Source organism: Lacerta agilis, chromosome 6 (genome assembly GCF_009819535.1).
Source record: "Lacerta agilis isolate rLacAgi1 chromosome 6, rLacAgi1.pri, whole genome shotgun sequence".
Taxonomy (NCBI): domain Eukaryota; kingdom Metazoa; phylum Chordata; class Lepidosauria; order Squamata; family Lacertidae; genus Lacerta; species Lacerta agilis.
The window spans coordinates 51,318,711-51,345,321 of record NC_046317.1 but is presented as its reverse complement, the minus strand read 5'-3'; the positions used below and the strand labels follow the sequence as shown (position 1 = coordinate 51,345,321).

Sequence of the window (26,611 nt, the reverse complement as noted above, 5' to 3'; positions counted from 1 at the left end):
GAGAGACAGCGAGCGAGCGAGCGATTCCCAACCCTCGGCTACGCCGCTTGCGCAGCGGCCAGTCGTAAGCGAGAAGCTTCAGCCAGCGCCATTCTCCTCCCGCTGCCTCTGCGCCGTTGGCGTAGCATGTCCCAAGATGGCGTCGCGGTCGTCGTCGTTGGCGGCGGTGGCCGGAGCGCTGGCGGCAGCTGGGGTGCCGACGTGGGAAGAGCTGAGAGGGGGAGCGAGGCGGCGGACGGCGGGTGGTAGCATTAGGAGCGAGTAGCGGCTGCGGAGAGGGTTTTCCCCTCCCTCTCGGCTGGTGTGTGAGGCAGAGACTCTCCGGGATAGCGGGTCCACGCGCCTCCTCCCCCCACCCACCCCGCGGTTGGGAGATCCCGACCTTCTCCCGCGCGGAGCCGACACCCGTCCCTCGCGCCCACCCCTCGGCTGCCTCCCTAGTGGGTCCTCCCACCCCTTCTCCCGAGCGGAGGATGATTAAGCTCAAGTCCAACCAGACTCGCACCTACGACGGGGACGGATACAAGAAACGGGCGGCTTGCCTCTGCTTCCGCAACGAGAGCGAGGAAGAGGTGAGTGAGGAAAGCGGGCGCGCTGCAGCTGGAGGTGGGGGAGCATGAGCCGGGATGGGGGTGGTGGTGGTGGGGACTGGGTGGCTATTAAGGGGGAGGGGGCGCGAGAAGAAGAGGCTCCCTAAGTGTTGCAAGTGGGGGGGGGGGGTAGCAATGGCACACCCGACATGTAAGGGAGGCGGGGTAGCAAACGGGAAGCTCCGAAGAAGCCGGGGGGGGGGAGATGGAGGAGGAGTCTAGATGGTGCTGCTGAAAGAGAGACAGAGGATGAGGAGATGGGTGGAGCTTGTGGGTGGGTGGGTGGGTGGGGGTGTCTGTTCTTTAAGGATTCGTAGGGTGCGAACAACTCCCTTTCCCCAGACGGAGCTTCCTGGCCAGACGGCATGCCGCAGTTTGAAAGAGGACGGAAGGGCTTCCTCCTTAGTGGCTAGTAGCGAGAGTAACATGCGGTTGTTACTAGGCAAGAAGTGACATGACGCCCCTCATTAGCGCCTGTCTCCTGTCTGTGAATCGTTTTGTGCTGGGAGGTGGCAATACACTTCCGAGAAGCAAAGCTTTCCGTTGTTTAAAAGCTCTGGCTGCACACTTAGCGCCTCGGGCCCAGGGTGGCCAGATGTCCAATTGCACGTTCGGTATCTGCACCTTTAAATAGTTATACAAGCTACACTTGCTGAAATTCTCCTTCATAACCGTTAATGGCGAAAGAGGGCTGTTCTCTTTTGTATCTGGCCATCTTTACCGGAGCTCAGGAATGTGTGCAATGTAGACAACCTTAATCTCCTAGAGTAAGTTCCTGTATAAACGAAGGGGGTCCTCGTAGGAAGCGCTGAATTATTACACGTCTGACCTTAAGTCTCCAGAGGCATCAGAATTAAACTCCCAAGACATAGACAGGCAGGTGGTGCAATAATTTATTTCTAGGGGCCAAAGCGAGGACAGTTTACCAGGGTTTCATACTCTTACCTCTTACCATGTTTTACGTGGGAAATGTGCAATCCCATGTATGTTTTGGTAACTTACACAGTGTTCAGTTTGGGATAACTTCCACGTAAGTGTGCATGCACATAGGATTGCAGCTTGAAGGGGAGTGGCACAAAGAATCTGAAGTGCTAGTCTCTAGAAATTGTGGTTAAAAGATCAAAGGCTGTGTGTGTGTGCAATTGAAACAAAAACTGTTGTGGCTCTTTTCATGTATAAGTAAATGGTTTAGATTGGAAGTTTTTGGGAATATTGATCCACTTTTTCTGCTGATAAAGTTCCATGTGAATTGATTGGGCTGTATATATAATCTGTACAGTTAAAAAGAATGGCTACTAACCTTCTTGGTCTTTAAAAACCAGAAGCATGAGTAAGCAAAACATACTATGGTACAGGGTAAGTAAATGATTTTTAGTAGGAAAGTAAAAGGCAAAATCAAATTATCAAGAGCTCCTCCTGATTTCTAGAGTCGCTTAAATGATGTGGATGAATGAAGGAATAGTTTTCTCAAGGCACAATTAAGAGGACAAGAGAGCTCAGTATTGTGATGGGATAGAAATGAGGAAAGCATGCAGAATGAAAGATTTAAAACAATGAACGGTGACATGAACTGGTGTGGCGTGGCATGGCATGGGATTTGGCAGTGATCTGCTACCACCATGCTCAGTTAAGCACATCATATGACATGGCAGAAAGAAATTTGATTCTGGATTTATAAAAAGAAACTGGGATAAAAGGAACTGGTTACTTGCCAGAAATTGCCATTAGAGGGGCTTGTGAGAGAAAAAACGGGATTGAGAGACTGTTTTATCCTGACAGGTCCCACCTCCTCCCCACATATTGAAGGGGGTAAACTTGCATTTAAACAGTTTATTTCAGTATAAAATTTAACACATTGTTTAGGTTAAACATAAATATATTCCTGTTAATCAACATGGCATCTTAAATGTAAATTTTATTTAAATAATCTGTAACATTATTTAGTGTTGAAGTGTTTGAAGTGCTTAACATGCAAGTAATACCAAGTATGTCATTAATCCTTTCAATAATTTTCTAAAGCAGGTTAAATTTTATTATCATACTGCAGATAGGCAGCTGAGGTTAAATGAGAGAGCAGCTTCTCTTTACCTACATACTGACTTCATAACTGAGGTGAGATTAGAATTAAAGATTTATGGAAGTCCTAAGTAAATAGTGCAGTGTAGCAGCTTTCTTAGCTACCACTAAGAACTCCCTAAGTAAATTCCGTCGGATTGAGGTAGTCAACGCAGGCATTTCAATAGGCTCCGGTATACTTCCAGGTAGTCTCTTGCAGTTTGGACTGAAGAATTGGGCCGAAATCAACAATTATGGGACATTATTGGCCTCTCCAGTCACCTGATCTTCTGGACTAAAGTTTGCAGTATTTCTGCTGACCATCTGCAGGAAGGCTCTGTAGAGCAACAGATCATGGTCAGTAATTCCCTCTACCTGCAAGCTGGCTTGGTTGCACAGGGAATATGGTGCCTGGGCCTAGTTGCTGGAGGCTGTTGGTGGATAACAAGGCACCAATATTCTGTCAAGTTAGTTTTACTCAGTTTTCTGTTACTTGTTCATACTAGGTTCATTGTGTTGGATCCAGATTGCTGAAATTTATTCTCATTGAAATCAATAGGATTTAATTTAGTCATAACTAACCAGGCCTTTTGATTTCATTGGGACCTACGTTAAACTAGAAGTTAGTTTGAATCCAATGTATTGTCATTCTCATTATATTGGTAACTAGAAGAAATTGCCACCAGGAGGAAAATGAATTGGAGTATAGCCTTTTAAAGGCATGTAGAAGCACTTTTCTTATCTTACTTTATCTATAATAAATTCAGTGTGACTTATAGAAAATTATTAAAATAATAAAACTTCAGATTACAAACCAATAGAATGAAAGACAAGCAGAAATTATTATTATTAAATTTTCTATACCACCCTTCATCTGAGGATCACAGGGTGGTTTACAATATAAGAACACAAAAATACATACCATAGTAATACCCGCACACAGTTTAAAAGGTCATAGATAGTTTAATCAACCAAAGGCTAAATAACCCCAGCAGAAAGAAAAGTGGAATGGCCTTTATTGTAGCAACTTAAATCCAGCAAATGTAAAATCAGTTTATTCAAAGCCTTTTTGAAAAGGTTTTTGCTTCAGGCCAGAAGGTGAGCCTTCCTGGAGTGGTCATTCTGTAATGTTGACTTCATTTCAAGAAGTCACTCCTACACTTCAGCTGGCAGAGGCATACAGAAGTCAGTGTTAGAAACTGAGATAGGAGCTAAATGGCACCTTAAACCTAGGTTATGGGCACAACAATGAAATGTCTAGGCACATTTTTATAACAAGAATACAAAGCTGAAAATGAATGAATTGCAGCTAAAATATTATGTTCATTTTTCACATGGTCTAGTCCTTCCCCTGTCCACCACCTTAATATTCTTGAGAGGGTCTCTTCTCGAGTCTTCAGAGAGTACCTGGAAGTGGGGAGGTAGAAAAAGGTCTTCCTTTCCTTCTACTTTGAAGTTTTAATCTGAAATCTTAGGCGCAGTACTGCACCCAGAGCTCAGAAACTGCTCACGCTAAGGAAATTCCCTGTTGCAAAATGTGCCTAGAACAAGGGGAGTTTCGAACATTGACAAATGCTGACATTGGCTTGGAGATCCTGGTTTGTTTAAACCTGAGTTGCCTGTTGGGACTAAACAATGGTTTAATGTCCATTTACTGAACAGGATATTAAGTCAGGATTTCCTTTCTGAAGCTGGTGTGTGAAAGGAAGAGGGAGGAGTACTTAGGCTCTATGCTTGTTCTCAACTTTGTGAGCCATAGATTTATGACTGGGATGGAGAACCTGCAGCCTCCTTGCCATGGGGTCCTCAGCCTAATTTTATGTGTCCCACAGTATTTTAGGATTATCCTTGACCTTCCTTTCACCATTTTTGCCTCTCAGGAATGACCCTCTTCTGTGAGCATGTGAGATGGCTTCCTCTTCTGCTTGACTAAGTGTGTGAGATGGCTACACACACAACCCTAAGGGACAAGGCAGGAATGGTGGTGGTGGAAGAAGGGAAAATGAACTCTCTTGGAAGGTGGCTCATTGTGGCAAACAGCAGAACATTCAACTAAGTTGTTTTTTATTGCTTTCTCTCCTTGTAAGAGGAAGAGCTTTGCAGAGAATGAGACAAACCATGAGGGATGAAAAGTGGGAGTATAAACTGCTCTGTGGGAACGGGAAATAGAAGAAAATTGAATGGCTCAATTAGTGATGTGAGGTGAGAATATTCTCCGGAGAATATTCTACAACTGTAAATTCTGTGTCGTCTACACAGCTGCTTTAAATGTACACACTTCATTAATCAAGAATATTTAGATTATTCTCAAGAATTTAACATCACTAGGCCCAATGTGACAATTGAAAGAGGCTTGGGTCATGTTTAAGTAGATTATGAAGCATCGGCATAGCTGGGGGGGGGGGAAGCTGCTCCCCCCGATCAATTAAAACAATAGAAATACAAAACTAACTGACCAATCACATCGGTTCTGCCACCCTAACAAAGTTCTGCCCCCCCCCCCCAAATCCTGGCTATGCCCATGTTATGAAGTATAACGATTTATGGGATTCAAAAAAGGACACACTACCATGGTTAGCTATCAACAGGTTAGCTGTCAGGTTCATGTCTCAACTTGAAAATAGGGGCAGTTTTGAAAGGGTTTGACATAATGAAAGGAAAACAAAGAGGAGGTAAAGGAGGAAATGTACCTTAGTAGAAACTGCATCTATGCACCACAGCAACAGGGTTGAGTTTCACATGATCAGCTTTAGGACTGGTCCAAGCTAGGTCAAATGATATTCCCTCCCCTCCCCTCCCCTCTTGATATAAATGGATGGGTTTGAAGAGGTTCCCCACTTCTAGTTTATGAAGCCAGGAATGTTATGCCTGAATTAGCTCAATGAAGGCACAATTCTTAGGCATATTTGCCTGAAATGGGTAACTAATATCATAGCTGAGAGGTTGGCAATGTGTTTGGGGTGGGTCCAAGGTCTGTGTTATCACATTGTGGGTGGGGGGATGTTGCCATTAAGTGTCATTGATACTTGTATATTTTCAAATTGGATTGTTCCTGAGACAACTCAGCACATTACAAAACAGTGATAAATTCTAATACACGCTAATGCAATCTTATTTTGAGTATTGTAGTGTTGGGAAGAGAAAGTAATCTTCTCAGCACTTAATCTTATGGTGAGATGAAGAATCCTAACCAAGCTGAACTCATTTAAAATGTGTTTTTAAAGTGTGGGATTTTGAGATAACTTTGTTTCCAAATCTGCATTTTTCCATAAATAAGTTTAGTATAGTTTATCAATAACACATTTTTGATGACTAACCATCATGATGTTGCTAACACTAACACAACAATTTTAACAATCCTAACCAGTGGTGTCAGTGGACATGGGATATTAGACAAGTCCCCTGGGAAGCTTCTGCCTGGCTTAGGAGGAAGGTGTGATGCTTAGATGGTTCCAAGAGCCTTCCCACCACCTTCCCAAAACCCATCCGGCTTTGAAGGAGTAAGATCCATTAAGTATAGTGGTGTTTACATGTGAAGAATCATGCATAGAATTATGCTGTAAATATGCAGTTGTTGGATCAGGGTAGAAACCATGCTGTTCAGAAGATAGTGAATTTGGAACTTTATTGAATTATGAAATGAAAAGTGCTTTTGCTAGGAAACCAGTGAAAGTAAGTGTATTCCGAAAAATGCCAGGAGGATGAGAAATTGATCAAGCTTCATGGGAACAATGATAGCATCCATATTTTTTCCTCTCAATGAATTAACTATTGTTATCTTATACTTCAAATAATAGCCTGCATTTTAATGTGTTGTCTTTATAGCAATTTTTAATCTTATGGTTGGAATCTACAAATTAAAATACATGTTACAATCAGCTTGAGTAGATTGTAGAATCTACTAGAAAGCAGCAGTATCTGCTGTAGAACTGGAGTACAAAATCCAAATGAAAACTGTCTGATTCATAATGCTTCTTATGTAAAACACCCTGGACTTGTCAGCTGAAACTTCATTGGAATTTGTTCTTCGTTGTCTCAGTTCAGTCTCACACATGGTACTCGGGTGTAAGTATTCCTTTCTTGTAAAAAAGTATCCTTCCCTAATATAGACACTGGAAAACAAAAAGCTTTGGAAATCTCTAGTGAAACGTAAATATCACAAACTTACATTGTTGCAAACGTAAGATAGGGTCCACTTTCAGTCCTTTCAAATTGGTCCTTGCAAATACCTGTAAGTTCATAAAGTTTACTGCAATAACGTGTGTTCTGACCACTCACATGCATGTGGAATGTGAACAGTATGAAAGTGGGGGCTGCATTTTTAGCATCCCACAAAAAGTTTACTTACCCCTGATTTGGTGAGGCTCATCTGATAACACAAACTTGAGCCTTCAGTATCGTTGGCCCAGTTGGATGAAATGTTCTTCCAATAAAGATTTGGCAGGTGTCCTGGGTATTAACTTTTAGACATTTCCTGAAAACTTCTCTACGCTGCCAAGCATATATAGACAGTTAAAGAGGAAGGGAATCTTCTTTTTAACAGCTGCTGATCTGTGATTCTGGTAGTTTTTGTGGTTTTTATTTATATATGTTTGTTGTATGCCACTTTATTTTTTATTTGTGCAAAATTGCACAAGCATTTTTATAATGTTTATTCTGCCTACTCATAAGTACATGTGTTTGAGGCATTCACAACGTGAAAGGAGGAGACCAAATATTATCATTTCCAATTTAGAGGTCTTAACTTTTTGCTCATCTGGAATAGTTATTAATTTTGACAAGCTTCCAGAGAAGTTGGCAATTCTCTCTTTCTTGAAATAAACATGCGTCAGATATGGGTACCTTATTTTTAAGCATTAAGCAAATGACTTTTCCATGCTAGAAAAACTATTCAGATTCTTAGTATGCAATCCTAGCGATATTACCTCAGAAAGAAGTCCCATTGACTTCACTGGGGCTTATTCCTAGTTAAGTGGGATTAGGATTGAAGCCTTAGGGCTGTATCCAATGCTACATGGACACCCTTGTCTCTCTCCATGTGGCCCCAAACACAGAACTCATAGATGATGCCCCTAGGTTTGGGGGGAAATTGCCATGTAATAAAATGGCTGCGTAAAACGTTCTGATTTTAAGACCCTTGAAAGTTGAAGGTTTGAGGTTTTTCCAGAAAGTGACATGTTCCCATTATTATATGATTTTTGAGAACCGAAGAACAATTGTAGCATTTTGCTTTTTAGCATATTCTGCAGTTTAAATATTACTTCAGAATGAACAACATGACACAACTCAATTGCTCTTTTTAAAAACAAAAGAGGAAAGCAACTCCTTTACCTGCCCCCTTTTCCATTCTGTGTATATCATGCATACAAAGACCTGCTTGTTAAGCTGAAGGGAGAGAAGCAAACTATATTTTCCCACTTTCCCCCCTTCCTTTATTCTTGACAGTTCTTCAGTTGCTTTTCATAATACCAGATACCTGAACTCACAATGGGTTTTAAGAAAAGGAAACAAAAAGAGTGGTGGTAGAATTGTTAATCTGTGTTATAAGAGAGATCCCAAAATAAATTTCATGATCCTTTTTCTTAGAGTTTAGTAAAATTGTTGGGAGGGACTTGGCAGATTGCTTTTACCACTTTCTCAAATGTGCTCTCTTTCTTTCCTATTTCAGTAAGTAGTAGTACGAACTGCGAGAAACAAGCCTTCTTATTTCTGTCATTTGCTATTGAACTTTGCCAGAAGCTCCTCTCCCTCCTTCACTCTCTCTGCCATTTGATCACTTTGCTGACAGGTCATGGGAGTGAAGTGAGTATTAAGATCCAATTCCTGCTTGTGTTCTCACACAGTCAGTTGAGCAGTCTTAATAGGTTGTATACACAGTAGGATGCCTCTCACACTTCCCCTGTAGATTTAGAGAAGCGCTATTTGAATTTTTGTTCTGTGGAGCGTTTCAATTTGCCAGATTCCTCCAGGGAATGATCTATGCAAAATTAAAGTTTTTAAGTAACTCTGGGTGATATCCAACATCATGCTAGTGGAAGCAACCTGGGACTTCCTCATCCTCTTCTACCTTCTGCATCCGTAATCTGCTCTGGAGGAAGGGGAAGCCCTGTTTGGGCAGGTGAAAGTGTGTTGCACCAGTGGGACATCACAGTGGAATATCACCATTAACAGTATGCTGAGCACATACTTATTAATATGTATTGCATTTATTTGTTGCTTTATACAGAAAGATGGCTCAAAGCAACTTAACAACCAAATAAATTACAAAAATAGCTAAAAATTGATTTCCAACTATATAACAAACAAAATAACGTACTTAACTGTCTGCAGTTGAAATCAGTGAGAAGTTAATGCTTAATTTAACTGATAATGCCCTTGCTGTTTTCTGAATAATTACTTAATTAGAGCATTGCTTTCAGAATTTAACTGCTGAGTTGTTTCCACTGAGAAATACCATATATGTTTAAACTTGTATGGAAAGTTGAAAATCAATTTTGCAACAAGCTTTTTTCACCCCATTGATTTTACCTATTTCAGAACTCTGTTGCATGACCCTCATAAGATGAAGAGACATCGGAGGGTTCCCCTTTTATAACCACACTATAGGTTAGGACGCAGGATTGTGACAAACCACCTGGCCATAAAGCGTTAAGCTTTGACATGTTGGTTAAGATTTCCTCTGTAGCAGGCTTTCACTGTAGCCAACAAAATGAGAAAGGCTTCTTATTCCAGCAGATTTTCTTATGGGCTGAAATCCTCTTTAGCAGTATATGCTCATGGGGGTGAGTAGGAATATACTAGTGAAAATATTGATGACAGGCCCCTAACAGTTATTGATTCACCATCTTCTGTAAATGGATCTAATTCTTTTTTTAAATTTTCTAATGATCAAGCTTTGGTTTAGAAATACTGCATGGTAGCATTTCCTGGATTATGTCAGTTCAGATTGCAGGAAGGTAGTCACATACTGTATTTGAATGCTTCCTTAAGTAAAACAATTGCTTGCTGCAAAGACAATAAATAGAAGGCTAGTCTGGAGTCCTTCTCCCCGTGACAGCCTTTTATGTGAAGCAAATTTTAACATAGGAGAGCATTACAACAAATGAGCTGCTACGCAACTTGGGACCTTTATATAATACAATCTTTATACCTGCATGGTTGGCTTCCTCCTCATGCACCCCTGACTTCACATTAGTCAACATTTTTTAGAAAGGGGAATGCTATTATCCATTGTACAAACACTGGTTTTATTTTAGGGTAGGGTAGGGGGTAGTGTAGGGTAGTGTACTAGCCCAAAAGAGAATTTTTATTTTACCACTTGGATCTTTAGTTAGAAAATGTTGGAAAATGTTGTGGACAGCATTTTTAAAATCAACTGAGTAGGCCATGTAACATTTAACCATTATTTAGCAATTTGTGCATGAGCCTCTTTGAGCTCAAGCTCCCTTTCTTCTTCCTGCATGGGCAGGAAGACTTTTGCTGAGTTAATTTTCATTTTCATTTTCAGAAGCGGCTTTGTCATGCTGGCCACATGACCCAGAAGCTGTACGCCGGCTCCCTCGGCCAGTAATGCGAGATGAGCGCTGCAACCCCAGAGTCGGACACGACTGGACCTAATGGTCAGGGGTCCCTTTACCTTTTTACCAACTAGGGATCCTCCTTTACAACAAGTAATGGCTAGTTGCAACCAGAGAACCGGACCATAGTATTAACTGGATCGTGTGTGTCAGCATGCCAGTTGTTACTCCAGAAATTGATACGAAGATTGATAAGGCAATTTATTTTGCTTTAGAAGTCATGCTGAGCATTCCATAGTAAGTCTTATATGAGAATTTGACGGCTTTACAGGCCTAAATGCTTTCTATGAATTTACTTAGAACAAGATTTAAGTTGACAAATTTGTGATCTTTGTTTAAATAATACCATTTTCATATTTAACAACTCCCAAGTGAATACCATGAGGCTTAGTGAGTTGTTACTTCTGATTCTTTTTCATTAATTCCAGAACTACATCCTGTGCGCTACATTAAAAAAGAAGTTTGCTGTGTGTATCATATGACCATTTCTGCAGGGATAATGGATGCAATGAATTCATTCAGTTTCTCTTCTGTTCTATGCATTCTTCAGTATTCATATTTTTTGGTCATTTAGTTGTTTAACTGCTTCTGACTTATTTCTGCATCTGCTTTCCTTATACTGTGTTCTCACAAAAACATGTACCAGACAGTTGTATATAGACATTCTCTCATGCTACCCTTTTCTCTGCAGGATCCCATAGCAAAGTGATTAATTATACATAGGTGAACATCCTGTGTGCAATTTGTTTCATATAAATCAGTGTAGAATTGTATTGTATTTTGCTTTAGATAATCTTATTAAGTTACATAGTCTTACAAGTGATTTTTTTAAGTGTTGGGAATCTTGGAGACACTTTGACTTAGTAAGGCTTATACTCATTGCATAAAGTTATTTGTGATCATCCAATTATTTATTGACTTTGTGCTAGTGCACATTCTGAAGAGGTGGTGACAGGCGCTCTAGCTGAATGATAAGTCTGAAAATGGTTATCAGGCTCATCTAAAACTAAAACATAAATCATGAAGCAAGAGCTGACAACTGAGCAAGAGAAATAACTTAAGAAAGAGAGGAGGGCAGACAAATGCAGGTGTCTATATTGCGGATTGTGGGCATGGCTATCAAATTGTTGTAGATGTTGAGACTATTTATCTGTTCTTTCGTAGGGTTGCTACTGAATTATCTCAGTTGGAATTTGAAATAGATTGGGAGTTCTGTTGTTATGAGGGTTCAAATCAATGTTGCCAAGAGGACAGGGTACGGATAGAATTCTACAGGATGTGGTATTAGTGTGTGAAAACAGCCCAGATCCAATGATCCCCAGGTATGCACCTCCAGATGGTGGAGAAGTCAGGCCCAGGCATCTTCACTTGGTCACAAGTGGTTGGTAAAGGTAAAGGTAAAGATAAAGGGACCCCTGATCATTAGGTCCAGTTGCGGACGACTCTGGGGTTGTGGCGCTCATCTCGCTTTATTGGCTGAGGGAGCCAGCGTACAGCTTCCGGGTCATGTGGCCAGCATGACTAAACTGCTTCTGGGCTGGCGAACCAGAGCAGCGCACGGAAACACTGTTTACCTTCCTGCCAGAGCGGTACTGTTTATCTACTTGCACTTTGACGTGCTTTCGAACTGCTAGGTTGGCAGGAGCAGGGACCGAGCAACGAGAGCTCACCCCGTCGCGGGGATTTGAACCGCTGACCTTCTGATCGGCAAGCCCTAGGCTCTGTGGTTTAACCCACAGTGCCACCCACGTCCCTAACAACCGTAAACCAGGCTGTGTGGCATACAGATGGTTTTGTTTCAAATCCTGATTTATGGTCTATAATGTAGAAAAATAACAAAATTTAAATGTTATCCTTTTTTTTGTTCTTGAATTCAGGACTTGAAAATAATGAAAATTCATTGGTGCAGCATAAAGTTGTTAGGGCTTTCCTGCCCTTTTTGAGAATTTTCTTCACTCTGAGAACTTTGCAGCCCTGTTTGAACTCATTATAATACATACATTTTGCATTTTCACTTTTGTAGTACTCTGTGTTGTGACAGCTTGTTTTTACAGCATTCTGTTCAAAACATGCTTCCTCTTTAAGAAATAGTACCTCTTATGAAGAGGCTGGAGGGTTGGAAAGAGATTTTCATTGTAACTTGCTACCTTCCTGGGGTTGCTTTTTTTCCTGGACTAGAAAAGTGGAACTCTTCTACTATACCAGAGGAAAACAAACCTATTTACAAGACCCTAGAAGAGGAATAACCAACTTGGTAGCCTCCAGATATTGTTGGAGTAAACTCCCTTCAGCCACTTCCAGATGTCAAGGGTGGGGGGCATTTAAGATTGACTAGGGGGACGGATGGAGTTGTCTTAGTCTTCCATGCTTGCATCTGGCAAAGATTCCCACTCATATAAATGCAATATTCAAATTTGAATGGACATTCGTTGATCAAACAGTTCCAAATCTCATAGGTAAAATTGTCTTATAGAAAAGTTACTAGCCAAATAAAGCATCCTATGGGAGTGAATGGTAGGATTCAAACATGCCTGTGCAAGGGCACTTGGATCAAGAGCTAGTGGGACCCTTTCCTGGGGCTGGTACAGTAAAGGTAAAGGGAACCCTGACTATTAGGTCCACTCGTGTCCGACTCTGGGGTTGTGGCGCTCATCTCGCGTTACTTGCCGAGGGAGCTGGCGTACAGCTTCCGGGTCATGTGGCCAGCATGACAAAGCCGCTTCTGGCGAACCAGAGCAGCACACGGAAATGCTGTTTATCTTCCCGCTGGAGCGGTGCCTATTTATCTACTTGCACTTTGACGTGCTTTCGAACTGCTAGGTGGGCAGGAGCTGGGACCGAACAATGGGAGCTCACCCTGTTGCGGGGATTCGAACCACTGACCTTCTGATCAGCAAGCCCTAGGCTCTGTGGTTTAACCCACAGCGCCACCCATGTCCCTTGGGGCTGGTACAGTAGCAGTAACTTAATACCACACTATTTATCTCTTATGCCTTGCACCCCACAGCTCAATTTGAACTTTTCAGATTCCAAACAGTAGTTCTGATTTGCGGATGAATTTCTGAATTATATGAGGCCTCTTTTTTCTTCAAATTTTCTGTTTTAACTTGAAAGAGTTTCATATATTTAATTCCTTTAGAAGCTCTCCTAGAGAGTGTGGGATACAAAACTATTGACGATAAAAGTATGCCTGCTGTTACAGAGAGGTAAAGGCACAATCCACTTGCAGGACAGTTAGTCTACAGAAAGGGCAAATCACAACTTGCCAGTAAGACCAAACTTTCATGTAGGAAAACAAAAATGCAACAAGCCCATGTTCTTACTAAATTAATGTGCATTACTCCACTGAAGGATTTTGAGCCAAAGTGATAATACAACCATGTCTTTTGCTCAGGTGACATAAAGGCCTCGTTTATAAAAAATGCTAAAGTATGTGCTTGTGCAAGCATCAGATTCTCGCCCTTCCCTCTTCAGCGGCTGCAAGAATGAGTTTGGAAGGTTTCACTTCCGCTTTTGACTAAATGTGAAAGGGGACGAAACCTCCAACATTAAGTGGCTTCTTGTGAGTTCGTTCCAGATCTTCAGTATGGAAAAAGATATATGTATTTGTGCAGGATAAATGCTATGGAACTGGCACATGGATTTACTTTTTCTGAAGGTTAGTTCTGAAGTGGTTGTCTGAATCTATTGTAATCATATTGTCAATTTAATAATTTATGTTGAAATCCCCAGAGCAGCTATCTTCGATCCATTTGATAATTGTTCTGTTGGAGTTCAACATATTACAACCAGAATTGTGGCAGGAGTTCAGAGTACCAAGTGCCAGCAGGAGTTTCTAGTTGCATAGGACGGCAGGATACTCAAACAGTGCTTTTAGAGTCTCTAGTCAGGGTTAGGTTTGCCACCATATTTTATTGGGAGAATGTGGAGGTAAAAGTGACAGTAAGAGTATTAATGTTGAAAGAATACTGTCATAGAACATCTCTTGAAAAAGGAGGTATCTTCAAGTCCCTTGGTGTAGTATGTCTGTTAATAACATGAAATGCAGGAGTTGAAAACAAAACAGGCTTGCTTTTTCTGTTCAGGTTAGTTCTTCTGAAGCCTGATGCACCCCTTGAAGAATGTCTTGCCTTTTGTTAAGGCAGCTCAGCCAGATGCTCAACCAGCTGGTGTCCTCACATAGTGGGCCATGATGGAAATGGTTGGACTCTCGGGCCTACCAGGGGAAAGGTGGATGTTGACTCCAGGTAGTCTGCCCAGGCACTGTTGATGAGAAACTCTCCCCCATTTCTCTTGATAACCAGTAGGTCCATTCCCACTCGAGGAAGCCTGTCCCTCTGGAGTGTTGAGTCAGGCTGCACTTGCCAACACAGTACTCTAGATGTGGCCTGACCAAGGCAGAACAGAGCAGTACTGTTACTTGATCAGGACACTGTACTTCTTTTGATGCAGCCTAGAATAGCATTAGCTTTTTGCTTTGCTGCTGCATCACACTGTTTGATCTACAAGCTCCTTTAGTACCCTTGGATGCAGCTCAGCAGGCCCTGGTGATTCGATTTCATTTAAAGTAGCTAGGTGTTCCCTTACCACTTCTTTGTTTTATCTTGGGCTTCAACTCCCTTCTTGCATTGTTTATTCTGTTATCACAAGATTGGGCACTGCTTTTCTTTGGGGTGAAGAAAGAGGCAAAATAGGTGCTGAGCAGTTCCGCCATGTCTCTGTCACTGAGTGGCATTTTCCCCTCTTCTCCCCGCAAGGGATCTACTACTTACTTATTTTTCTACTTGCTTCAAACATAGCTGAAGAAACTTTGAAAATTATTTTTAACCTCTCTTGCAAGCCTGAGTTCATTCTGAGCTTTGGCCTGCCTGACCACCGGTCCCTGCAACTGTTGACTACTCATGTATACTCTTCTTTCATGATTTCTCCTTTCTTCCAAAGAACCATAGAATTGTAGAGTTGGAAGGGACCACAAGAGTCATTTCTTATACATGCCCTTACATCTCAGCTCATCTGTAAGCTTCATATTGTTATAAAAATTCTGTAAATGGGTCCGTCTCCAGAAGGGAGTCCATAACCCCGGGAAGAGTGCTATAATTTAAGAGCCCCTTCTCGAAAATGCAGCACAAAGACAAAGACAATACTGAGTCTCCCAAAGCAAGGCCTTGTTTATTAGAAACTGCTGCAGCAGGGTGTTTTGCAAGCAAAAGACCTCGAACAAAGGTGCGCAAGCTCCTATATAGACTTTTGAAATTGCCCCCCTCCAGCTCAAGACCACCCCTCCATACATCAGAATTACATCACAAATTGGGAGGGTCTGGTAGCAGTGATCTGAGCATCCTGGACCCTGCCCCCATGTCTCCTCTTGCCCTCCACCAAAAACCCATCAAGTGAAACAAAAGATATTTACATTTCCCTATTTCCCAGCCAAGTTATTCACACCCTTTTGTCTGGCACTCAGGTATCAGGATGCCAGAGATTATCACTCAGGCAGGGGGCTGCTGAGTAGCTGGAGGGGCAACCCCCCCTTTTGTTCCTGAGACAAAGAAATACTTGGTCAGTTGGGAGTCAAAAATGGAGTGAGGCCTGTCTTCCTGTGCTGTTTTTCAGACATGTGGCCTTATTTGTTTTGGTACATTAATAACAATTATTATATATAAATAAAATACCTTAAAATTCTTAGAACAATTTGCAGCCACACAATTTCTTCAGGTGCTTACTTGTTGGAATTGTCTGCCTTTGTGCCTTCAGTATGTTGCCTTTAAGAAACTCCCATCCATCTTGGACTTGCTTTTCTTTGAGTATTTCTGACCATGGGACTTCACCCAGTAGTTCCTTAAGCTTTTTCCTTTGCCTGTGTATAATGAAACGAAAGAGGACATGATGACTCCATAAGTATAGAGAGAAGATTAGCAAAAAAGAAAGTGAGAGATTTCTTATATGAACTTAATTCCCACCCCCACCCCACCAACAGCATTCTTTTGTAGCAAGATTGTATTCTGAAGTTGGGCAGCCATATAGTGAAATAATGTATATATGCAAGTACTCTGTTTTCCCCCCTGTAGGTGCTGTTAGTGAGCAGTAGTCGTCATCCAGATAGATGGATTGTCCCAGGTGGTGGTATGGAGCCTGAAGAGGAGCCTAGTGTGGCAGCAGTGCGGGAAGTTTGTGAAGAGGTAAATCTCCAAAACTTGCTTTGGACCTAAGCTGTTCGTGCTGCTTATTAATTTCTTATTATTTTTCATTGGTCTTCTCAAAACAGTCCCTCTATTGAAACAAAACTCATTGTTAGTTCCATCTGTGAGTTGAGATGGATACTGCTGTAGAATTTGCCCCAGTACTCATAACTCTAATAGTTATTATGATGCAGGGCAGGGATTTTTGAATACTTCACTGAGTACCTCTCTTTCAACAGATTGTTAATAGTACTGCCAGTTGACTTCAGGCACTGGGTCTAGACTAAAATTCGTATATGTAGATATGTACTGTCTCTTGGTGATGTGCTTCCCTCAAATGTAGCTTGGAGTGGATGTGGTGTGAAACAAGAGATTACATGCATACATATGTGCATTTAACCCCTCGTTTTCTTGGCCCAAATTTTTTCTCACCCCTCCCCGCCCCTGCTGGTTTTAAACACTTCTCAAAGCCGCTTAACTCACAAACACTGGGGGATGTATAGCAGCTTTGGGGGCAATTGTAATCATGAAAATTACACGAGGAAAGGATTAAACATCCTCTACCCTAGTGCTGCTATTAGAAGCCAATCCTCTCCCCCAACCCTCCCAGCTGTTTTTAAGCTTTGGATCTTCCATAAGCTTTTTCCATCATAGACCTTCTACACCATGTGTAATTTGGCCCAGACTGAAATATTGAGCTGTAACTTAGAACATTAAATCTTTCTTTCTTTTCTTTGAATTTCTCACAGGCTGGAGTGAAAGGGACATTAGGAAGATTAGTAGGAATTTTTGAGGTAAGTATAAGCATTTTGAAGAGTTGATTAACACTTTTCTCATTGGCCCTGTTCACACATCCCTGTAAGCTACAAACAGTGCTTGGAATGAACTACTTTGGTTTGGCAAAGTTCACTGAAAGTAGTTCCTATAATTGCTAGGTGAAGTGAACATGAACTAGAAGTTGCTTTGCAAAGGAACTCTAGTTCAAGTTTGTTCTCTTATGTGTGTTTTTGACTCTTTAGACCAGGGATGCAAAACTATCTACAGAAGGATAAATTATAACAGGGTTCCTACCAATGCCAATCAGCTGATGACTGCTGTCAGTGAGTCCCACTTACAATCAGAAGCTGGCTATGTCTTTACCTGCCCCATAACCCAGTGTCATATATGATGTTTGATGTCAGGTGTGGGACAGGTGGGTGTGATTTGAAGCCTTTGTGGGCTGGAGGTTCCCCTCCACTGTGGTAAATCATCATGCATGTTACATGATTGAATTTTGAAAACGTAGAGCATCCACTGAGACAGATCGTTCAGTTTCCCTATGTTTTATAGGTTTCTCAAGACTGAGGAGCTAGAAAACAATAACGTTTAGCAAGATGTCAGGGCAAAACTAGTAAAATATGTTGGGAATGTTTTGACTTGTTTCGTGTTGTAACTATTTTTGAATCTTCATCATTTATCTTGGTAGGGCTTTGCTGTTGGTGGAAATGTTTTAACAATGTACCTATCCCCGCTCCTCCTTTTAGAACCAGGACAGAAAACACAGAACATATGTTTACGTACTTATTGTCACAGAAGTATTGGAAGACTGGGAGGACTCTGTGAATATTGGTGAGACACTTACATTCATCTGTATTCCTGATTCTCTGTAGGATTGTAATAGCAGAATCCTCTTCTCTGTATTAGATTCAGCTTTATATCAGGTGTGGAGACTGCAGTCCCCTCACCCTTTCTTTTTGGCCCTTGGGATTCACCCCCAGGCCACACTTTTCACTAGCCCTGCTTCACACCCTCCTTTACTGCTTTTGCCCGGCTTCTTGAACTCTGGTAGATGTTGCTTAACCAGATGAATGTAGGGGTGTGGGTGGGTGTAACAACCTCTTGAGTTTTGTGTGCCTGGAATGCAGCCTACAGTATGAATATAAGAATCACATTTGATTCTCTGTCCACATTTGTCTCTGGCTCCACCCACCACTGGCATGTGGCCCTGGATGGTTGCCCATGAGGGAGTGCAGCTCTCAGGCTGAAAAGATTTCCCCCACTCCTGTTTTATATATGAGGTGATTGTGGCTGGGGTGTGTGGGGGGTGGGGGAGAAAGTATAAGAATTAGAATTGTACTATTTTGTTTAAAGTAGAAAAGGACAACCATCAGCATACAGCTGCCAAAATACTCGTGACTTGTCAGCTCTTGTCAGATTCCTTTAAATTCCAGCTTTCTGTAAAAAAAAAAAAAAGACAGATAAATAATTCTAGTTCTGGTGATTTCAAAGAGAATTTGATTTTAAAAATTGAACAGTCACAAAGAGGGCTAAAAACCAGATTTTGGAAGTGAAAGCCTTAACTATCTGTTTCCATTATTTTTTTTGCAGCACCACTGATTTTTTTAATTTTAGGTTTTTTAAAAAAAATTATTTAATCATTTTTTCGATACAAACATCAACTGCAAAAGACACATACAACAAAAACCATAATATCAATAATAACACAATTTGACAAATCAGATTTGCATACATTGATATACCTATGACCACCTTTTTAACAATATTTTCCCACCTCTCTCTCCTCCCCCTACTTCCCACCACTATCCGCCTTATCACTTAAATATTCGTTCCAGATTTCTTCATATTTATCCATTCTATTTTGCGTCGACATGCAATTCGTTCATATGTAGCTAATCTGTCCATATTATCAATCCATGTGCTCAATGGAATCTTTTTGCGGCTCTTCCAATTCATCAAAACAAGTTTTTTTACTTCTAATATAGCATGGTACATCCATTAATTTTAGTTTTTCCATGTTTAGTGTGTATTTTGAAAAGGAAATTTACTTAATAAGGGGGGGAGGAAATTTACTAATTGCCCCTCCTATAGCAGTCTCAAATCAGTGCAGAATTCATATTAATGTATTATTCTTTTCATCCAATGCTTCTTCATGCCCATGTTTTGATTCACTTTTCTGTATGAGGTTACACATCCTGTACAATAGCATATTACTTAGAAAATTGCTTCTTACGAAATTTATTTCCCAGCTTCAAACTAACCACAGCTTCAAACTAACCACAGTCCTAACCTTGTTTACTTAGATGTAAATCGTATGGAAATCAGTGGGGCTTATTCTCAGATAAGTGGGATTAGGATTGCTGCCTAAATTATTTACAGAATGGAAAGAGATGCATATATCCCTCAAGGAACTTCACAGGCAACACAGTGATACACAGTTTTCCCTATAACTTTCCTTCTCCCATTGATTTTCTTTTAAGAAAAGTGAGCAGCTGCATTCTGTTAATTTCAGGAGCTTCCTTACAAAATACATTGTTTTCCAGCTCATTCTCCTTTAGAAGAAACAAGTGAGATCCTAGGTTTTCTTTAAATTTTGGAAAATATCTGTTAAACTAAAGATTTGCTGTTGTAATGTACTGTAGGGCTGAAGAACCTTCCTCCTCCAAGCGCCACATTCCTTTGGAAGGCTGGTTATTGGGGACTACATAATGGCATGACGGGGGCTAAAGCCCAAAGTGCACTACCAAAAGATATACATTCCATTCTCTTACCTTCCTTTTGGGCTTCCCATAAGCATCTGGTTGCCAATGTGAAAACACAGTGCTGGAGTAGATGGGCCATTGGCCTGAACTAGTAGACTCTTCTCATGTTCCTTCCATACGTGTGCTGATCTGCTGGTAGGAGGGAAACCGCTTGAAGGTGGGGAAAGGAGAACCTGAAGAGGGTATGAGGTTCTAGGGAGAGGCTGGTGGGATGGCTGGGAAGGCCTAGCACGCAAAATTGAGCCCACAGGCTAGAGGTCGGTCCGTGTGTCCCCCCCCCCATGTTGTATTGTGTGAAGTTATATGTTACAGTTGTATATTGAAGAAGTGTACATTCAGTGAGTCATCGTATCACAGGTGCCATTGAATTACTGTGTACTGTTGCAGTGCATTTGCAGTAGGAACAGGCATACTATATGTCTGTGGAAATTATCTATAGAAGGAACTATAAAAATCATCAATTGCTTTGCTGTGTTACTAATTTTCCCCTCTCTCTATTTCTACAGGAAGGAAACGGAAATGGTTTCAGATAGATGACGCCATAAAAGTTCTGCAGTATCACAAACCTGTGCAGGCTTCATATTTTGAAACCTTGAGGCAAGGCTATTTGGCTAACAATGGCACTCCTGTTGTGACCACATCATTCTCAAAGGAGAGTGCACTGTCCGACATCAGATGACTGAAGATGGCCTTTTGAGAGAAACAGATTTTGAAAAGTAGACTGAAACTTGGATTTCCTTTTCTCCCCTCTTCTTGCCTCTTTCACATGCTTCCTCTTGTCAAACACGACATCAGTGGCAGCCTTTGGCAGAGCAAATATTTGAGTGTTGCATTCTAGTGCAAAGTGGGGTTTTCTTGCTTTTTCTTGGATATGTATTTTGTAAAACACATATTGTGCATGAAGTGCCCCTTCCCTATTAACACAGTTTTGACAACCTGAAAGTCAAGGCTACTAGCTTCACCTCTGCCTTGTCTTCTGAAATGCCCCTATGTATGTTGTCCCAGCCATAGCTAGGCCCCTTTATCCTTTCAGTTAAAGAGGGCTGAAAGGTGAGCTCAGTTCTTTTAAGTCTTAGATTTTGTACAGTAAGGTGCTGTTGAGATCTGTGTGGTGGTCACTTTCTCAGCGCATGCGTGTAACCTTTTTTTAGATGGAGAAGCCTAACACTTTGATTTTGCAGGATTTTTTTTTTAATGAGCTGCTTCTGTAAAGGAGGGCTTCATAATCTTGTTTGCCTTTTGTTTTTTTAAAGAAACTTATTTTGTGACAGTGCTAGTGGCTGGGCCAGTTCGACTCCCTGAACCCCACTCCCTTACCCAAATTTAGAACAGTGACACTTAGAGGAGAAGGCCAAGTTACAATACCCTGCGAGGCATTCTTGGTGCTCCATTCTTTCTACAGGTTCAGTCAATATGTTGATCATCTAACAATGAACAGAAACGCAAGGAATTGGTCACCACTCACTCAACAGCATACGGCCTCAGAAACTAAATGAATTCCAGCCTCAATAAATAGGAATCAGGGATTCAAAATGAGTTTAAAAACTAGTAAACTGAAGCATCAAGCCACTGATGCTTTCTGCTGGTGTGGAATTCTTTCTCTTCCTGCTGCATACTGCTGATATCTCTCTTCTTGTTCACATGCCTTACACCCTACTAAACTGGATGTTGTAATTTGTGCTACAACAATGGATTGTACTTTTGAGTGTCACTGCATGGTGGGACAGTTGCATTATGTCCCTGAAAAGAAGTTCCAGGGAAAAGCTTCAGGTGTTCAATCTCCTTTGTAGCATTGCAGCACTTGTAAATGCACCACGGAGCATGCTCAAATGTAAACTTTATCCCTCAGTGGCAAAGGTACAACTGGCTCCCAAGCAGAAATGCTGATGTGGAGAACTGTCGTTCAATAGGATACCTAACCTGATGCATTGGCACATGTCACATGTTTGTTTCTATTGATGTATGTTTCATGCTGTCTTGATTTGCCAACAGTGTTGTCTAGTTGGGAGATTTTGGAAAGGGTTGTGGGAGGGGGTGGGCCTGGGGAAGGTTTGGGGAGGGGCATTAGTTAATCCCTGGCTTGGGACAGGACCTAGTTGCTGTATTTGGTGACTTCTTCTTTGTCAGATTATAGCCAAGATGTGAAATTAAACCTGCAGTACTCTTATTTAATTTATCATTTTCTCTTCCCATTATATACTTAACAACATAAAAAATATATATGAAATAGTCATGCAGCATGAAGTAAAAGTATACTTTCTACTTTGGAAAGTTGCTATCAAATTTGAGATACAGTTCTGTTCATTTGCTTGAGTTCTCTATTTTTAGTGAATGGGATAGCATTCCATAGTGTGGGATCACAATGGCAAAAGTGAAGCCAGTGATCACTAATGCCAAAAGTTTTTACACAGGAGAAGGCTGAGAGGCATTATTCAATGAGTGGCTTAAATGTGAATGTCTAGAAAAAAAATATGAAATTATGCTGCGCCACTTCGCTGCCCTTCATCTTAAAAAACAGAACAATAAAAATTAATTCAAAGGGCTTGACTAGTGTCTTGAAGTGTACAATATAATTTCTCTTACTAAGCTATATGTGGCACTTTCCAATATAGCAAACTGTTGCCTTCAGCTAAGGGGTTTTGTGTCTCATTGAATAGATTAGGCATGAAAGATTGAAAGAGAACTGAGATGCCTGTAAGGGTGACTGCAGTTTTAATATCTACAGCATGCACACTTTTATATATAAAAAACAACACTCTAAAATGTTTTATAGGGCTGTTAAACTGACAGTTTAGAATAGAATATCGTTAATGATTTGCTAACAACATTTTATTTGGGGGGGGGGTGTCGTCCAGGAAAAATAAATTGTGCCAAGAAAGTAGTTTAATGTGGGATGGATTTATGCTGTTAATGCAACTGCATTGAGTGGCTGATGTTTGCCTTCTTAACTGGAAATGGAAGATGCAGCTCCCGAGGTTCAAATAGTCTGGAATTCTTCACCAGTTATGTATTTTAACCAAGTCCTTGCTCCAGCTTATTAAGCCTCACCTTTTCACCTTCTATTAATGCACTATAGAGATAAGTCTACAGCTTTCCCAGTATCTCAGGGTATTCTGTAATTAACAATTCATGAAACTTCCTTAGCAAGATAAATGAAAATGTCACCACATCAACTCACCTTTTCAGAGCATTTCTAATTACACTGGAACATTATGCATTGGCAAACAATGAATCTAACATAGGGTAAGTAATGGGATGTTTAGATTCAAGCACAACAGTACTAAGAAAGTAGACTGATCCTCGGTTTAAAGTTAAAAAGTCTTAATTTAGACTTCTTGCTGTGCTTTACCGTAAAAAATGCAGCTTTCTTGGGTCTCTAAATCCAAAAAGCTTTTAGATTTATATACTGTATTCAGGTACTGCTGAAAAGGGAGGTGAAAATGCTTAAGAATTATTTCCTTCCAATAAGCTTTAGCTTTAGATTTAAATTGAGGCTGAGCATCCAAAATCCTGAAGACTGCATCTGCCCCTCCACCTAACCTCCTGTGCATCCCATAGACCTTGGGAACCCCAGCTTTTATATGTAAATTTCTAGTCTTTAACAGTTGCAGAGAGGAGGTTAAATCTTTGATTGCAAAAATAATTGCTGAACTTGTGCACTTGAGTCAGACAAATGGTGGTACATCATGAGCAGTGTGATCTGTTGATACATATTTACAAATAATTTGTTCTAAGTCCAGATTTAATGCCAGTGCTTAGTGTATTGTTCCTCATTTAGGTGAGGTCTATGTTGGTTTTTGCATTGAAGCAGCCCTACTCAAATCAAGGTTGTCTTGCTGCTTAAAACTAGTTTTGGCAGCAAGTTTGCAAGTAACTGCTGGGTAATCATCATGAATCTGAAGCACGGTAGCATTGTGAGTGAATGTACAACCTCTGCTGTTTTTCCAGTATGGAGAGAGGTGGATTTTCTTTGCTGGGAGGACAAAACCAGCTTCAGGCTCTCTGCAGTTTTATCTGTCATCCTGTTGTGAAAAACGCAATAGTGATTTTCTAATGACATCCCTTCTGTGTTTCAGTGTCATAGATTAGAAAGTGTGTGATGTAGAGTAAATAGAATATGCTGGAGTGTTTTGATGTATCTAATTAATATTTTTGGGTTTAACCTTGAATTAGCTCTCATTAGATCCTCTTGAAAATAGAAAAAAAGACTTTGTATGAAAGTTTGACCTGAAATTACCGTCATTATTTTAGATGCAGCATAGTTCTTATTTCCCGAAAAACTTTATACTTGTTGTTAGCCATAATCTTGTAATCACATCCCTCTGTCGCCAACTCTCCTTTTTTTCTAAGAAGCCCTCATTTTGTTAACTAGTTTAAAATTTTGCCAATAAAGAAATGGAGTGCCATTCTATCCTAGTTAGTCGTTATACCAGAACTTACAAAATAAGAGATTGGTGAGCTGCTTGTGTTCTGGAAAAAAAGCTTAGTTAATTCTGAGGCAATTAAAATTGGGCTTACCCAGCCCTCTGAATACCCAGACTTCTTGGCTACCACCTACCCAACCCCTTCCCTCCCACTTAACCATCAGTCCCTCAGCCTGACTTGCTTTCCAAGTATGGCAGGTAGCAGCAGTGGGCTGTGGAGTTAGGCAGGGAAGAGATTTCTTTATGTCCCCTTTCTGGCCTATGGTGCACTGCACAGCCACAAACAGCTCTGGGGTACAGAGTTTTCCCAAGGGCTATTGGAAGGGTGGATGCCTCCCTTTCTTTCCTTAAAGGTGTAGTTAGCTGCTGCCACCTATATCAACACCATAATAAGGGTTGAAGGGAAGAGGGATGGTTGGGGTGTGCATGTCTGTAGGCAGGTTAGGAAGACAGGAGTTGAGAGAAATTTGAATTAAAATTTGAGCCAGAGAAGAAGTTGGGGGGTTGCATTCCTTTTGTAATTGAGCATTACACAATTTGAAGGATGAGCCTTCTAAACCTTGTTCTTCCGAGCCAAGAAGTACAAGCTCAGCAACATCACTTCTTCCAACTTGGGTGTCGTTTTTCTTGAAAGTAAGATAATTGATGAAATTTGATTCAAATTCTTGCTGATTCTGAAACCTGATTCCTTAAAATGAGTTACTCTCTAAGAATTATAATTGGAGTATGTATTAGTGAAAAATTCCAGGAATCTTGTGTGGTGGTGCCTGAATTCACCTGTTTTCTAACATTAAAAGTGCAACTTGTCCTGAAAGGGGAAAATAACAGTTTAAATCAAATATTATGCATATTTCATAATGCTTTGTCTGGTTTTATTCATCTGTCAATATGGTTGTTTCCAGACACTGGGCGTTGTACTTTTTTGGTTGTGGGGTGGGGGTAGTGTGTGTGCGAGAGAGAGAGAGAGATGGCAGTGTTGTGAGCCTGTTTTACACTGGAGTGGTATGTAGGTATGTATGCTTTACTCTCTGTAATAAAGAAGCTGCTTTTGAGTACTATTTGCCACTTCTCATGACAACAGATTTTATTAGAACCATTAATACATTTTTTTTCCAGTATGATCGTTTGCTAAGTATGAATGTTGAACTGTCCATGTAGCTTGATTGGCATTTTAGTCTTTCACACATATGTTTGGTAAATAATGCAAGTGAGCATTCAAGGAATCTTTGTTTAATATCACAGCCACTTGCAAAAAGCACATAACCTCCTTGAAGGGGTATACCTTTAAAAGACAAAACAAAACCCAGACACACCTCCTACCATCAAAACAGTTTCTCCATGGTAGAATTGTGGAAAAATTTCTGTACAGTTCAAGCATGGTCCTCTACTTGTAAATTTAGGCAGGGTTTCCCAAACTTGGGTCTCCAGCGGTTTTTGAACTACAACTATCATCCTTAGCTATCAGGACCAGTGGTCAGGAATGATGGGAATTGTTGTCTGAAAACAGCTGGAGACCTAAATATGGGAAACCCTGATTTAAGAGGATACCAGTGCTGCTTAAGGCTTGTTAACTATTGTCTCACATGACTATCAACAGTGGGGAATGCTTGCTTTTGTTTGGCACTCTTTAAGGGGGGCGGGTAGGATCATTTATTTTGGCCTTGTTTGCTGTAGTTAAATAGGAAGAGCAGCATGCTGGTGCACGGTGTTCAGAAGTTACAGTGGTGCCAGTTCCTCTGCTTCGAAATAAGAAGCCTGAGCCTGGCTTGTTGTGTTGTCAGAATCTGGGCTTGTAGTTTGTTTCTCCTCAAATATACCATGAGCAGTAAGTCAGGAACAAACCTTGGTTCCACTTGTGTATTTGGGGGAATCAATCTGCAGGCACAGGCTTGGATGACATGGCAAGCCAGATTGGCTTGTTTTGTCAAGTGGGGGAGGAGCTCATTCACATTAAACCATAGGCAAATTGGGCCATTGTCTCAAATTTCTGAATGTTCATGGATCTGTTGAAGAAAAGTTTATTTCTGAACCCTTACATCCCATGTTTTATCTATTGTCTTTAATTGCTTCCTGTCTGTGATGTAGGATGTGATAAATAAAGTACCTGAGGACCATTCTGCCAAATTTCACCCGTGTCCCCTTTGACATGGCAAGAGGTAGCCTTTTATATTCTCAGTGCTCCGCAAAACTGTCAACTTTACTGACCAGTATAAAAAGAGGGTTTGTACAGTCCGACAATGTTTTTCATGT

At 41.0% G+C, this 26,611-nt stretch overlaps 2 protein-coding genes across 2 annotated transcripts in view; both read left to right on the top strand.

Annotated features, from left to right (window-relative positions):
- The first annotated feature begins 99 nt into the window (after positions 1 to 99).
- Positions 100 to 25,419, top strand: NUDT3 (nudix hydrolase 3). The gene is made up of 5 exons (XM_033152624.1): positions 100 to 572; positions 16,288 to 16,398; positions 17,148 to 17,192; positions 17,922 to 18,006; positions 20,444 to 25,419. The coding sequence occupies exons 1-5, from the start codon at positions 474 to 476 to the stop codon at positions 20,614 to 20,616; spliced, it is 513 nt and encodes a 170-aa protein (XP_033008515.1). The 5' UTR covers positions 100 to 473; the 3' UTR covers positions 20,617 to 25,419.
- SMIM29 (small integral membrane protein 29) overlaps positions 470 to 26,611 on the top strand; it is a 52,662-nt gene continuing 26,520 nt past the window's right edge. Inside the window, exon 1 of the mRNA XM_033152627.1 lies at positions 470 to 572. The gene's annotated coding sequence lies outside the window, so the exon portion shown is untranslated. The remainder of the gene's footprint in view (positions 573 to 26,611) is intronic.